Source organism: Papio anubis, chromosome 2 (genome assembly GCF_008728515.1).
Source record: "Papio anubis isolate 15944 chromosome 2, Panubis1.0, whole genome shotgun sequence".
NCBI classification, from domain to species: domain Eukaryota; kingdom Metazoa; phylum Chordata; class Mammalia; order Primates; family Cercopithecidae; genus Papio; species Papio anubis.
In genome coordinates, this window is record NC_044977.1 from 45,939,611 (window position 1) to 45,954,755 (window position 15,145).

Genomic DNA, 15,145 nt, shown 5'->3' on the forward strand with positions numbered 1-15,145 from the left:
TAGAGTCATAGAGACAGAAGGTGGAATGGAGGCCACCAGGGCTGGGGAGGGGAGGATGGGGAGTTGTTAATGCACACAGAGTTTCAGTCTGGGGTGATGAAAAGTTTTTGAAATAGGTATTGGTTGTGGTTGTACAACATTGTGAATGTAATTAATGCTATTGAGTTGTACACCTAAAACCAATTAAAATAGCAAATTTTATATTATATATATGTTACCATACTAAAAAGGTTTTAATGGCATAAAATGGCAAATCATATATATATATTATATATATAGTATGTATGTTACTGCAATCAAAAAATATGTTCTTAAAATGTATTAAATAAGTGAAGTAAACAACTAAATAGGATGGTTCCCAGCAGTGCTGAAATAGGAGGCTGATTCAGTGATTGTGGTGGGGAGCATTTAGACAGGGGGATCAGGAAGGCTTCCTGGAGGAGGTGACATTTCAGCAGAGATGGGGAATGATGGAGAGAGTGTCCCGGGAGAGGGAGCAGCAGGTGGGAGGAGGAGGGGATGGAGGGAGGTGTGGCTGTGCCCAGCTGCAGGGGAGGACACTGACCTGTGAATGGGGATGAGATGTGGCCCAATTCTGTGGAAAGCATCCCTGCCAAACCCTGGTCCTTCTGTGGCTCCCAATGGCCTCATCCCTGTGCTCCCCAGTGTCACACCCCACCAGTCATGCTGGCCCCAGTGGCTCCTCTTCAGGTCTGCCTGCAGCCTTTGCCTCCATGACCCCACGATGTCACCACACTCCCCTTGGGGCTCTGCTCTGATGGTGTGTCCTCCGTGGGCTCCCTGGTTGCCACAGCCACTGGAATATCTCACTTCTCTTTATTTTGTTTGCTTGTTGCCTGTCCAGAAGGTGGACTCCAGGAAGGCAGGCATGGCACCTCCTTCAGGGCGGCATCCCCAGCCACACCTGACCCTGAGAAAGTGCCCACAGCTGTGGCTGAGCGGATGCTGAGTGAGCACGCATCACCCTGTGTCCCAGCCCAGAGACGGCCAGAGTCCTTCCATCACTGTGCCCAAGCGCTGCTCTGCAGCCACTGGTGGGGACTCCGAGGAGACCTGGCCACTGTCTGGCACCATCACTAACCCAGTCCTGGGAGTGGTGAGGGATGGGACAGACATGGCTCCTTCTGGTTTAAAACACAGGTTTTATTATTGCTCAGTGTGGTGAGGCCAAAAGAGCAGGAGATGACTGCCACTGGATAAATGGCTGCTTACTCATAGATCCCTAGGACAGAGAGGGTGCACCACGCAGGGCTGTGTGGGAGAAGCTGCAGGGTCAGGCATGAAGCTGAGGGAGAGGGGGATGTGGTCAGGAGCCTCCACTATGGAATCACAGGAAGGAAGCAGGTGAGGGAGCAGGTATAGGACTGATTTGCAAGAATAGTTTTGGGGTTCTAGGGCACAGGGCTGCCCCTGGTTGTCTGGTGCTGGCTCTGGGGGGAGAGGGCAGGGATCAGTGGTCTTGAGAGTGAAAGTCTGATAGAGGCTTTGGCTGGGATGTGGGCTCTGGATTGGGTGGTTTGCATTTGAAAGGTGTGCTCTGGGCAAGTCATTTTCTATCTCCAGGGATTGGCTAATCCTAGGGCGAGGGGAGGGAAGGGAAGGTCCTCTAGGCTCAGGAAGGCCCCAGAGGTCAAAGCATCTAACTGAGAAGGTAAAAGGCATGGTTAATATGCCTGCCCTCCAGGAGTTTACTGCCTAGGGGGTCGGGGGTGGGGGGTGCAGTCCAGACTTGCTGTGGGAGTCCAGGTAAGGGCAATCACAGAGAACCAGCAAATAGGGTGCAGGTGGCAGGGGTGGCTGGGTCCAGTGCTCCTCAGGAGAGAGTCTGTGGGATCTGGAGACTGACTGAGATCAGGTATGGAATGAGGGAGAAGAGGGCGTTGGGGATGCCTTGTCTCCTCAGTGACACCTGTGCATCACAGTGCTGTTTGCTGAGATGGCCAAGGCCAGGGGTGGAGCAGGTTCCGCAGGAGGGGGAAGGCCAGGAGCTCAGTTGGCGATGTGTGGGTGTCAGTGTCCGGTAGGAAACTCCCAGCCGAGACTCTGAAGAGGCTACTGTGGATGGAGGCCCAGAGGTCAGGAGAGTGGGTGGAAACATGAGGGCATCAGCAAATCCACTGGGGCCGCAACTGAAGCCATGGGCACTGGTGAGGCGTCTAGGAGGAAAGGAGAGAGAATGGCCCAGGACACAGCCCAAAAGACTCTGATGGATAGACGATACAGGGACCTTCTGATGTTCGGAACTCATGTCACATGAATGGAGTGCCCAGTCAAGTGTATTTTATCTTTTTTTTTTTTTTCTGAGACAGGGTCTCACTCTGTCACCCAGGCAGGAGTGCAGTGGTGCAATCTCGGCTCACTGCAATCTCCACCTCACCGGTTCAAGTGATCTTCCTGCCTCAGCCTCCAGTGTAGCTGGGATTACAGGTGCACCATCATGCCTGGCTAATTATTGTATTTTTAGTACAGATGGGGTTTTGCTGTATTGGCCAGGCTGTTGTTGGACTCCTGGCCTCAAGTAATCTGCCTGCCTCGGCCTCCCAAAGTGCTGGGATTACAGGCGTGAACCACCGCACCTGGCCTATTTTATCCTTTTTTATGAGAAAGTTTCACAACCAGTTCATTCTTTTCCTATTTCTCCTGAATTATTATAAAAGTAGACTTATACCTTAATAGAAACTTTTTAAGTTAAAAAATTAAATCATGTTAAAATACTAGAAGAAAACACAATAATTTTCTAAAAAATATTTAAACTTCAGTGGCAGAATGCCTTTCTAAACAAGACACTAAACCCCAAAGCATTTCTTTAAGTGAAAGTTTAATTTTCATACAAGGAAAATGAATGATAAAGTCAAATTGCCTGAAGGAGAATTATTTTCAGCGTATCTGACAAATGAGCCAGTGTCCATCAATATAATAGATGAAGGTTTTCAAGAATCATCTAGAAACTAGAACACTTCAGTAGAGAAATGGGCAAACGATACTCACAGAATGAGGCAAGAAGATGGATAATTAACATCCGAAAAGACACACAGTTTCTTCCGAATTAAGAAATGCAAATGAAAACTGAGATGCCCTTTGTGACCTGTTAGAGTGACAGTTTCCGGTGTAGGGAAAGCAGTCCCACTAAAGTTGGTGATGGGAGAGTATCAAGCTAAAATAACCAAAAGAGTCAGAATCAGGTTTAGAGTTTCTCCAAGCACAAAGTTGAGGACAGGTCACCAGTAATCAGAGATCCAGAGAATGAAAGCCCATGTTCCAAAGTATAGAAGTTTAAGATTGTTTATCTAGACAAAGCTTTGGGAAGTTTAGCAGAATTTCAGTATCCTGCTATGGAAGGCTGCATGCACATTACAAGGATCTGACTTGCTAAGGGATCCTTTTCTCTCTGGACAGGTATATTTATCATTCCACACTGCAGATGCAACTGTCATGGGGTCCTGGGTGCCATCTGCTCTGAATTAGGTATGGAACAATAAAGAGGCAGTTAATCTGTAACAAAGTCTAGTGATTGGAAGCGGGAGTTCTGGTGTCCGGTCTCCCGGTCATTCACAGAGCAGGAACAATGAGGTTTTGTTTCTGAGATGGTCTCGCTCTGTCGCCCAGGCTGGAGTGCAGTGGTGCAATCTCGACTCACTGCAACCTCCGGAGGAGGGTTATTCCCTAAGAAGCAGAACTGCAAACAGGTTATGTACGTCAGGTGCCAGGACTTAACTTCCTCCTTGGCCTAATAAATTTAGAGCATTCTGAAATTTTATTTTATAAGAGTAACCATTACAAAAATTCGGAAATTGCAAAAGATGTTAGAAAAAAAACCCCAGGGTCCTCCGAGGGACTTGGCTAAGTATGGATGAGACTTGTGCGTGAACAGATGAATTTTCTTTTTTTCTTTTTTTTTTTTGGGACAGAGTCTCTCTCTGTCACCCAGGCTGGAGTGCAGTGGCGCGATCTCGACTCACTGCAACCTCCACCTCCCGGGTTCAAGTGATTCTCCTGCCTCAGCTTCCCGAGTAGTTGGGATTATAGGCATGCACCACCACGCCTGGCTTATTTTTGTATTTTTAGTAGAGACAGGGTTTCACCATGTTGGTCAGGCTGGTCTCAAACTCCTGACCTTGTGATCCACCCGCCTTGGCCTCCCAAAGTGCTGGGGTTACAGGCGTGAGCCACCGTGCCCAGCTTTTTTTTTTTTTTTTTTTGAAACAGAGTCTTGCTGTGTCACCCAGGCTGGAGTGCAGTGGCACGATCTCGGCTCACTGCAACCTCCACCTCCTGGGTTCAAGCAATTCTCTTGCCTCAGCCCAAGTAGCTGGAACTACAGGCGCACACCACCATGCCCGGCTAATATTTGTATTTTTAATAGAGACATGGTTTCACTATATTGGCCAGGATGGTCTCAATCTCCCGACTTTATGATCCACCCACCTCAGCCTTCCCACTGGGATTACAGGCATGAGCTACTGCACCCAGCCACAGATGATCTTTCTTTCAAGTCTTAAAATTGTGATAAAATACACATAACATTGACCATCTTAACTATATTTAAATGTATGGTTCAGTGGCATTGAGCACATTCACATTGCTGTGCGACCATCACCACCTTCCATCTCAGAACTCTTCTCATGGCCAGACTGAACCTCCACCCCCATGAACACTAGCTCCCCATTCCCCCTCCCCTAGCCCTGGTGACCACTGTTCTACTTAGTCTCTGAATGCTCTAGGGACCTCCTGTGAGTGGCAGCATACAGCATTTGTCCTTTGGGGCTGGCTTGTTTCACTAAGTGTAATGTCCATAAGGTTCATTTCCGTTTTTGTGTGTAAGCAGGTGAGTTTTTTAGTGAAAAAGCAAGGGCATATAAGTGTATGTTCTTTTGCCAAAGAAACAGGTAAAAAAAACAGTGCATAAAATACTTCTAGTCAGATCTGCAAAAATCTTGGCCAGGCACAGTGGCTCACACCTATAATCCCAGAACTTTGGGAGGCCAAGGCAGGTGGATCACCTGAGGTCAGGAGTTTGAGACCAACCTGGCCAACACAGTGAAACCCCGTATCTACAAAAAATACAAAAATAAGCTGGGCGTGGTGGTGCACACCTGTAGTCCCAGCTACTTGGGAGGCTGAGGCAGAAGAATCGCTTGAACCTGGGAGGTGGAGGTTGCAGTGAGCTGAGATCGTGCTACTGCACTCCAGTCTGGACAACAGAGCAAGGCGCCATCTCAAAAATAAAATAAAATAAAATAAATAAAATATATAGGTATCAAAAGCTTCAGGTGAGGCTATTTCATCACATCAATACATCAAACCTGTGTTGTTTGAAATATGTGCTATATATGTGCATTGCTCTTTCATTCTTTCTTGTTTTAGAGACAGGGTCTCACCCTGTCACCTAGGCTGGAGTGCAGTGGCATGATCATGGTTCACTGCAGCCTCAACCTCCTGGGCTCAAGTGATCCTCCCCCTCAGCCTCCCTAGTAACTGGGACCTCATCTAGATCCGTTGCTTTTTCATTTCTAATAGCCTTTTGGTTTGTGTGGTTTGGGTTTTGGTCTATTTAAATAACAGTGGTATCTTCTGATGTATATGATATGGTTAATTAAATTCTACCTGGAAATCTAACCACATGCCTACTAAGAGAGTTAGAGGACAATCATGGTTCAGCAGCCGAGCCCCTGAGTTCTCCCAAGCCTCACCCCTCCCAACCGCCTCTGCCTCCCCGACTATACATTATGGATTCTGCGTGGCCCTGAAGCCCTCTGAGTTTCAGCCTAGGCCTGGCCTTCCCACCTGTCCCACAAGACTCCCGCCATCTTCCTCACTCTTCCCTCACCCCATGACCATCTGCTCAGGGCCTGGGCCTTGGTATCAGAGCCCCACCTCAAGAGAAGCCCTGTCTTCCTGCTCACTGTTTCACTCGGGGACCACACAGCCCCTCCCCCATCCCACCCCAGGAGGACTGGCACCCTGAGCAGCCCACCAGAGACTATGTTCTGGCAGTCCCTGTCCCTCAGGCACTGACCAGGATCTCCAAGCTACAGAGGATTCCTGGGTGGGAATGGAGGAGGTGTCAGGCCACATGCCTCCTTCCCTATGGGTATTGGTTGAAGAGAACTGCAAGGCATTGGGGACCCAGCAGTAACACCTGAGTAGTCACCTGAAGAAGCAGGGTGCTGGGGAGCCCACCCCGGACGGGGAGGAGACTTGCTGGCCTTGGGGAGAAAATCGGCTGTAGCTTCCAGGCAGCACAACTCCAGTTTCCTAGCTTGGTCAGAAGGGCCACTCCTCACAGTGGGATAGGGGTGGGAGCTCCCTGAGGAGGTGGGGTCTTAGGGTCCTCCATCCAAGTCCTGCAGGAAGCCCCTGGGAGGCAAGGCACTGGCCAAGCCAGGGTCAGAGGCTTGGGGTCATTGTCCTCCCTGGGTCCCAGTATGTCCATCTGTAAAACAGCCTTGCACTGCTACTCTTAAGGCACACACTGAAGGATGGGAAAGGGGAGGCACAAAACATCTGTGCACCAGGCACAGGTGCTAGGGAATTCCCAGGCTATTTTCTTGCACAATTCTCACAACTTCCCAGCAAAGTCAGTGTGATCGTCTGGGACCTAGAGCCCTCAGTCTCACAGGGGAGGGAGCTGACGCTGAACCCTTGTGTGTCTGAGACATTCCCCACCTCAGGCTGTGTTCAAAGTTCTCATGGGCCAGGGGAGTCACTGCTGCGGCCCTCACTTTTGTGTCTCCTCAGAGAACAGCCTGGAATCCATGAACATCAGCTCTTCCTCAAGCGCTGAAGAGAACCCAAAGAAACAGGCAAAAAAACCCAAAGGTAACCTTCAAGTTGGGAGGCTAAAGTCCAAGTTGGCAGGAGGCAACTCCTCTCCCTCTGCCCCCAGACCCCCTCAGACCAGGTCTTGAAAGCTAAGGACAGAAGGAAATGCTTCTCTTTCCATTAGGAATTGGATTACAGAGACTTGAAATAACAGGCACGTAAACAAAGTAAGACTTATTGCTCCCTCTATTAATGAGAAATGTGGGAGGGAGTGCAGGCTTTCCTGAGGCTCCATAAACAGCCGTTCCATAAAACCTTTCAGGTGACCAAGTCCCCAAGTCTCTCTGCTCCACCAGAAAGGAATTAGGGCTTTCAACCACAAGATTGTCTCATGCTCACAAAATGGCTGCTGCAGCTCCAGCCTCAGCACATCTGATTCCAGGCAGAGAAAGGAACAAAGGGAAGGGCAAAACTACCCTCCAGCCAACTTAGCCTTCTAGGGGAAAGGATTCTTCCCCAAAGTCCCAAGCAGCAATGTCTTCCCACATTCCAGCAGCTAAATTTGCCATACGGCCATCAGGATCTACAAGGAGGGCACACTGCTGCCACCGTTAGGAGGAAGGAGGGCAGGCAGCTAGCTAGCTGCATGTACCTCACCCTGGTAGCCCTGCACAGGGCATCGCCACCTCCTGCACTGTGGCTCCGACCTCCCTTGCCTGGACTCCCTGCTGCTTCCCCTCTGCCCCTGAGCTAACAGACCAGTCTGGTCCTTCCGCTGAGGTCTGCAGATGTGAGCGTTTCTCCCAGCCTGTGCTCCATGGCCCAGGCTCCCACCCCTCTCCCCACCACATTTCCTCTCTTTTATTATTATGGAATTATAAAATGAAAATTCAAACATGTCCAGATGTAGAGATTGGAGCCAGCGAGCCTCACAGGCCCACCACCAGGTTCTGCCACTGACTCAAATGTGCCCATTTGCTTCCTCTGTCCTTTCCCTCTTTTTCTTTGCCAGGATATTTTAAAGTAAAATCCAGACATGTCATTTCCTCCACCTCAGTGTGCACTTCTCAACAATAGGGGTGTTCCGCACAAACCCAAGCACCATCACCACACCTGACAAAGTGAACCAGCCCAACCCACGGTCAGACTGGCCCAGTTATCTCAGAAACATCTTCTGTAGAAGATTCGTTCTAATCAGGATTCAAAGGAGACCTGAGCTCCTTCAGTCTCTGTGAATCTAGCAGCCCATTCCATGGCCCATCCCATCACTCTCGGGCCTTTGACTTGTTGAGCAGTGGTGTCGCCTCTTCTGCAGCAGGGCCCAGTGTCCCCATTCTGCATTTGTGTGTCTGCTTCCTGATGCTGGCACTGGGACTGCTTCTCTGTGCCCATCCTTCCTGCCCTTGGACATTAGCCCCAGGTGCTTGACTAGATCCTGGCTCCCCTTGGTCACCAGGCTCTTCTCATGGGCAGAGGGAGCACCTGCATCTGCTGTGGATGCAGAGGCACGGGAGGGAGAGAGCCCTGGGGGTGAGCACCTGACCCTCTGCACAAACTATCACGGCAGCCATTCACCTAGTCACCCATCTATCCCTTTGTTTTTTTTGAGACACGGTCTCACTGTCACCCAGGCTGTGGTGCAGTGGTTCGATCACAGCTCACTGCAGCCTCAATCTCCTGGGTTCAAGCGATCCTCCTGCTTCAGCCTGCCGGGTAGCTGGGACAACAGGTGCGCACCACCACACCTGGCTCATTTATGTATTTTTCGTAGACAGGGTTTCACCATATTGCTTTGGCTGGTCTCAAACTCCTGGGCTCAATTAGTGCTTTGGCCTCGGCCTCCCAAAGTGCTAGGATTATAGGCATGAGCTACAGCACCTGGTCCAGTTTGTGAGTTTTGACAAATGTGTACAATGTGTTTCCTCCACCCTATGAAGATCTAGACCATTTCCATCTCCCCAGAAATTATCCTTCCCGGAGAGACAGCCACTCTTCAGCTATCCCCACCAAACCACTGGCTCTCCTCTCCAGCCTCCTGTAAATGGAATCACACACTCTCTAGCCTTTCAGTTTCAGCTTTCGCGCAATATCCGGTCTGTGAGAGGCATCCACATTGCTGCACCTAGCCAGAATCCCTTCTGTGCATATGCCAAGCATTTATTCTTTCTATTGCTGGTGAACATTTGGGTTGTTTCCAGTTTTTACAAATAATGCTGCTATGAAGTCTTGTACATGTCACTTTGGGGACATAAGCACTTGCATCTCCTGGGTACACACCCAAGAGTGGAATTGCTGGTTGTGTGTTTAACTTTAGTGGATAAATGAAGTTTTCCAGAAGGACTGTACCAATTCCCAGTCCCACCAACAGGCATACGACTTCCAGTTGCTCTGTGTCCTCTCCAACTTGGGACACTGTTGATCCTTTTAATATGACTTTGTCCTCTGGGTATATGTTAGTATCTCATATTTCCTGGTAACCCAGGAGGGCCATTCCCTTTTCACATGGTTCTGGGTCATTTGATGATTCTGTGTTGGGACGTACCTGTTTCCATCTTCTGCCCACTTGTCTGTTGCACTGCCTGTTTATTTTAATGACTTATCGGAGCTCTTTACTGGGTAGAAGTCACTTGCTAGTTCTAAGGATGACAGATATATTCTCCCACTCCTGGAACTGCCTTTTACTCTCTGTGCAGTGCTAAAAGGCACCAATAAAAAATTCCTGGCTGGGCACAGTGGCTCACCCCTGTAATCCCAGAACTTTGGGAGGCCGAAGCAGGTGGATTACCTAGGATCAGGAGTTTGAGATCAGCCTGAACAATACGATGAAACCTCGTCTCTACTAAAACTATAAAAATTAGCTGGGTGTGGTGGTGGGCACCTGTAGTCCCAGCTACTCAGGAGGCTGAGACAGGAGAATTGCTTGAACTCAGGAGGCGGAGGTTGCAGTGGGCCAAGATCATGCTACTGCACTCCAGCCTGGGCAAAAGAACAAGACGCCATCTCAAAAAAAAAAAAAGTTCCTAATTTTAGTGTAGTTCAGTTTCACGTAGCTCAATCGTTTCTTCGTTATGGCTTTTAGTGTCTTATTTTAAAACTCTTTAGTGACCCCCAAGGTCATGATATCCTCTGATTGTGTCTTCTACAACTTTTTGTTTTACTTTCACAATAAGACCTACAAACCACATCTTAATTGACCTAATTGTAACCATTTCATTTGTAGATTCCTTTGGGTTTTCTACTAAACAATCGTGCCACCTTGAATGGCATTATTTTCTCTTCCTTTGTGATCCTTATACCTTCTCTGCCTTTCTTTTTTTCTTTTTGAAACAGGGTCTCACTCTGCCACCCAGGCTGGAGTGCAGTGGTGCCATTTCGGCTCACTGCAGCCTTGACCTCCTGGGTTCAAGTGATCCTCCCACTCAGCCTCCCAAAGTGCTGGCATTCCAGGCATGAGTCACCATGTCCAACCTTTTTATTCCTTTTTCTTGAATCACTCCCCCAGTGAGGACCCTCATTTTAATGCAGAATAGCAATGTCAAGACCAGGCATCCTTGCCTTGCTCCTGGTCTGATCCTACATGGGTGGAGGGACATTCAGTATCTCATCTGAAGGTTTCTTGTAGATATATGTATTTATTTCCTATTGCTGCTGTGACAAATCACCACAAACTCAAAGGCTTAGAACAGCACAAATAGCTCATCTTACAGTTCTGGAAGTCAGAAGTCCTGTAGGACTAAACCAAAGCATTGGCAGGGCTGCCTTCCTCCTGGAGGCTGGGAGAAAAACCCATCTTCCTGCCTTTTCCAACCTCTAGGCGTGGCCGCCCGCATCGCTTGGCTCAAGCCTCTCACTTTGTCTTCAAAGGTAGCAGCACAGTTTGTTGAGAGTTTTTATCATAAAGGGATGCTGAATATTGTCGAATGCTTTTTCTGCATCTTTTGATATGATCATGTAGTTTTTGTTTTTAATTCTGTTTATGTGATGTATCACATATATTGAGTTGTGTATGCTGAACCATGTCCACATCCCTGGGATGGAACGCACTTGATCATGATGAATTATATTTCTGATGTGCTGCTGGATTCAGTTAGCTAATGTTTTGTTGAGGATTTTTGCATCTATGTTCGTCAGGGAAATTGATCTGTAGTTTTTTGTTTTGTTTTGTTTTGTTTTGTCCTTTCCTGGTTTTGGTATCAGGGTGATACTGGTTTGATTCTATGAGCATCTCTTCTTTCTCAATATTTTGGAATAGTTTTAGTAGGATTGGTACCAATCTTTCTTTGAATGTCTGGTAGAATTCAGCTGTGAATCCGTCTGCTTTTGGGCTTTTTTTTGTTGGCAATTTTTAAATTATGGATTCAATCTCACTACTTGTTACTGGTCTGTTCACGGTTTCTATTTCTTCCTGATTTAATCTGGGAGAGTTGTATGTTTCCAGGAATTTACCAGTTTCCTCTAGGTTTTCTGTTTGTGCACATACATGTTCGTAGTAGTCTCGAATGATCTTTTGTATTTCTGTGGTGGTGGATGAATATCTCCAGTTTCATTTCTAATTGAGTTTATTTCGATTTTCTCTCTTCTTCTCTTGGTTAATCTGGCAAGTGGTCTAAACCAATTTCATTTTCTTCAAAGAACCAGGTTTTTGTTTCATTTATCCTTTGTATTTCCTTTGTTTCCATTTCATTTAGTTCTGGTCTGATATTTGCTATTTCTTTTCTGCTGGGTTTGGATTTAGTTTGTTCTTGTTTCTCTAGTTCCTTGAGGTGTGGCATGAGGTTGTCAGTTTGCGCTCTCTCAGACTTTCTGATGCAGGCATTTAACACTATGAACTTGCCTCTTGGGACTGCTTTTCTGTGTCCCGGAGGTTTTGATAACTTATCTCATTATTATTCAATTCAAAGAATTTTTAAATTTCCATTTTGATTTCCTTGTTAACCCAGATGTCATTCAAGAGCAGATTATTTATTTCCGTGTGTTTCTATCACATTACTCCACCTTGGCTTCTCTTCCTGCACTCCTCGTTCTGCCCCAACCCTCCTGCCTCCCAATTACAAGGACCCCCGTGGTTACACTGGGCCCACCCGGACACGCCAGGACACCTCAGGATCCTTAGCTCAATCACATCTGCAAAGGCCCTTTCGCCACAGAAGGTGACACTATCACAGGTTTGGGGATTAAGACACGGGCATCTTTGGGGGCTGTTACTCAGCCAAAGCATAATACCCTTTATCAGATTTGGGGGTTCCCTTCTATTCCTAGTTGCTAAGAGTTTTATTCAAAAATAAGCTTTGAATTGTATCAAATAATTTTACTGCATCTCTTGAAATGATTGTATCATTTCCTGTTTTATTCTGTTAATGGAAGGTATTACATTGATTGGCTTAAAAACATTCAACCACCTCTGCATTTTTGGAATGATTCGCCTCAAATGACTGCCATTTTTGGGGCGGGCTCATCTTCACCTAAACACGTCAATCATCTTCACATGAATTCTGACCACTCCTAAGTCACCAGACTGCAGGTGCAGTGCCTGACTTCTTAAGCCAGTCTCCCCATAGCTACTTACAGTTATGGGACCTTGGCAGAGTATCTGACTGCTCCAAGCCTCAGTTCCTCACAGGTAAAATGGGAGTAACCATAATTTCCACCTCCTTGGGCGGTCAGGAACATTAAATCATGGAAAGTCCCCAGTCTGGCCCATGGCAAGTGCTGGGTGCTTCCTAGCTATCCATTTGCTTTTGTGATGGGGACATGGGATGGGCCACCCATATGTGCTCATCGCCAGTTTGGGAGCATAAAGAATTTTACTTCTCTGCCCCTGTGATCAAGCACCAGGTCCCACGATTCCTAATTGAGGGCAAACACCTCTTCCCTGGTTGAGTTGCTGGACAGGAGCAGGGAGCAAGAGCAAGTGCAGATTGGGAAGGTGAAGCAAGTGCCTGGCAGTTCCTCCACCAGCTGCCTGTGTCCCAGTGTCTGCCACGCAGAGCCTTGGAGCCTCACACTGTTCTCCACGCCCTTGTCCTGGCAGCTGTGCCAGGCTGCACCTCCTCACCCCATCCCACCTGCCTGCCCTCTCCCAGAGCTTCCTAACAACTTCTGTGACACCAGAGCCACCCTCCCTGTCTTCCAGAGCTGTACTGGAGTTTTACATTTGTTTTCTAACGTTTCTGGGGGGTTGGTGTTGGGCTGGCGGGGAAGGCAGCCCATGTGCTCAGTTTACCCTCTCCACCTGACTTCTTGGCTGCCTGAGGCTCACAGGGAGGCCGCTGGCATCAGCTCCGTCTCCGAATTGCAGTCAGTCTGTAGAATTATGAGTGGGACGAGAGTCCACCCTGCAAAGCAAACCTTCACAAGCCCCTCTCTGGGCCTCTGGTCCCTCCCCAGGTCTGAAGTACTTTGTTCTTGGCCTTCCCTGGGAGGACTGAGAGGCCTGAAAAGACAGATGCAAGTTCACCTGGAGGCCCACAGCAAGGGCCGTGAGTTCAGTGTCAGCAGACCCTGGTCACCAGGCCCATCACTGACAAACAGCAGGCTCAGCCTCCCTCCTCCATAAGGGAGACTCCAGAGGCCTGCAGTGAGGGCTGACTGAAGGCAGATGTGTGAGACAAGGCTGTGCTCACCAGCTCTCTTTCAGGCGCCAGGGACAGAAGCCCAACTTAAACCAGGTTAAACTACAGAGGTGCCTTTATGGAGCTGGAAGGTCCAGGGTTGGACTTTAAGCACAGCTGGATCCAGGAGAACCTTCCCACTCACTCATGCTTTTCCATGCTGGGCTGGGTGGGCAGTGGGGCCCCGGAGACACAGACCACCGCCTGGAAGAGCTGGCTCGCCTTTCCAGCGAGGTGTCTCCCTTTCCAGAGCATGGTCCTGACCCTTCGGCGAATCCTTTCCACTTGTCTGGGGATGTGGATTTCTTCTTGCTCAGAGATCAGGAGCGGAATAAGGCTCTCTCCGTGAGTATCCAGGACAGACGCCAGCACCTCCAGGAGCTTCCCTGCTCCCACTGCTTCCTGGAGTGGCCACATTGCCCTTCTCGGAGGAGCACTTTCCTCAGGTCCTTCTCATTCCAGAATAGTCAATGGCTCATCACTTCCTACAAAATCAGCTGGAAACTCTCCTTGGCTCTCAGGACTCACAGTGTCCCACCCGTCTTCCCCTGTCTGTCACCACTCTTCTTGGGTCTCAGTCAGATAGACTTCTTGGGCTGCCGTGGCAACAGCCTCAGCCACCTCACCGCCACTTCCAATGCCACCTACATGAAACACCATCCCCTCCTGATACTCTCTGGGTACTCCAAGGCCCAGCTCAGCCCTCATAGGCCCTCTCCCATCCCACAGGCACCCCCTATGCTCAGGCCTTGTGCCCTTCCTCTGGCTGGACTCCTGCAGGTCAGATCCGCACAGAATCACCCATGGCACGCATACACATGCTCCCCCAGGTGCCTAGGGTCCCTGGACCAGCGCCGACCCCACTCTTGCCCCATCTTCACCCCAGCCTGTCCTCTTGCTTTCCCAGCCCTGACAGCTATAAGCCCGGAGTGGGGACAGCCCACTCTTGCTGCCTTGGGCACCTAGCCCTGCCCCACATGCCAGGCATGGCAGCCTTCCCAGGGTCGCACCTGGGCTGCCCCACAGCCTCCATCCACCTCCCCTTGACTCAGGGCTCAGCGTCTCAGGGATTCCTCACAGCCATGGTTCCCAAGGCAGCAACAGCTACACTGGCATCTGCAGGGCATGGGTGGAGATGCACAGGCTTCAGCCTGCCCAGGCCTCCACATCAGAAACCAGGGCTGAGCCTGTGGGCTGTGATTCCTAGACTGACTGAGACCCAGAGATTCTCTGACCCACGCCTTGGCTACCTACTGTATCTTCTCCAATGAGGCACTCGGTTTTCCTCTACACTCAAGCCCAGCCCTAGCTCAGTACCTCCCCCGCCTTCCACTAAGAGTCTCATCCAACACACTCTCTCCACCACACCAAACAGGGTCACCAAACGCCATATTCACCCACGCAATAGGGTCAACGAACCGCAACCTCACCGACCCAACAGGGTCACCAAACCATACCCTCCCCCATCCAGCAGGGTACCCCACTCACAACCTCCCCTACCCAGCAGGTTCTCCCACTTATACCCTTCCCCACCCAGCAGGGTCTGACACTCACCGCCACCACCTCCCACTCCCGACAGGGTCCCCCTCAGTCTGGCCCTGCCCTCAGTCAGCTGCCCAATGTCTTCTAAAGGCCACCTTGTACCCTGAGGATCTAGTAGGTGACATTTTCCTGACTGCAGTGATGGGGACGTGCACTCCAGGGGCCTCAGGCTGGACCCATTTGCCTGGGTTCTTAGATGCCATTTGTGT

General features: G+C 49.3%; 1 protein-coding gene and 1 long non-coding RNA gene across 6 annotated transcripts in view; both read left to right on the forward strand.

Annotated features, from left to right (window-relative positions):
- CFAP100 (cilia and flagella associated protein 100) overlaps window positions 1–15,145 on the forward strand; it is a 41,184-nt gene that overhangs the window by 6,032 nt on the left and 20,007 nt on the right. For 3 of the 5 annotated variants that reach the window (XM_017955223.3, XM_009200158.4, XM_003894050.5), the window contains exons 3-4: window positions 6,760–6,840; window positions 13,645–13,739. In XM_017955223.3, coding sequence (XP_017810712.1) covers window positions 6,760–6,840; window positions 13,645–13,739 — 176 coding nt within the window. Of the gene's footprint in view, window positions 1–3,417; window positions 3,487–6,759; window positions 6,841–13,644; window positions 13,740–15,145 lie in introns of all 5 variants that reach the window. The other 2 variants (XM_017955221.3, XM_017955222.3) reach the window with 1 other exon arrangement.
- Window positions 6,870–7,678, forward strand: LOC110742532. Its single transcript, XR_002520305.2, has 2 exons — window positions 6,870–7,010; window positions 7,106–7,678. It is a non-coding gene; the product is annotated as an uncharacterized LOC110742532 (long non-coding RNA).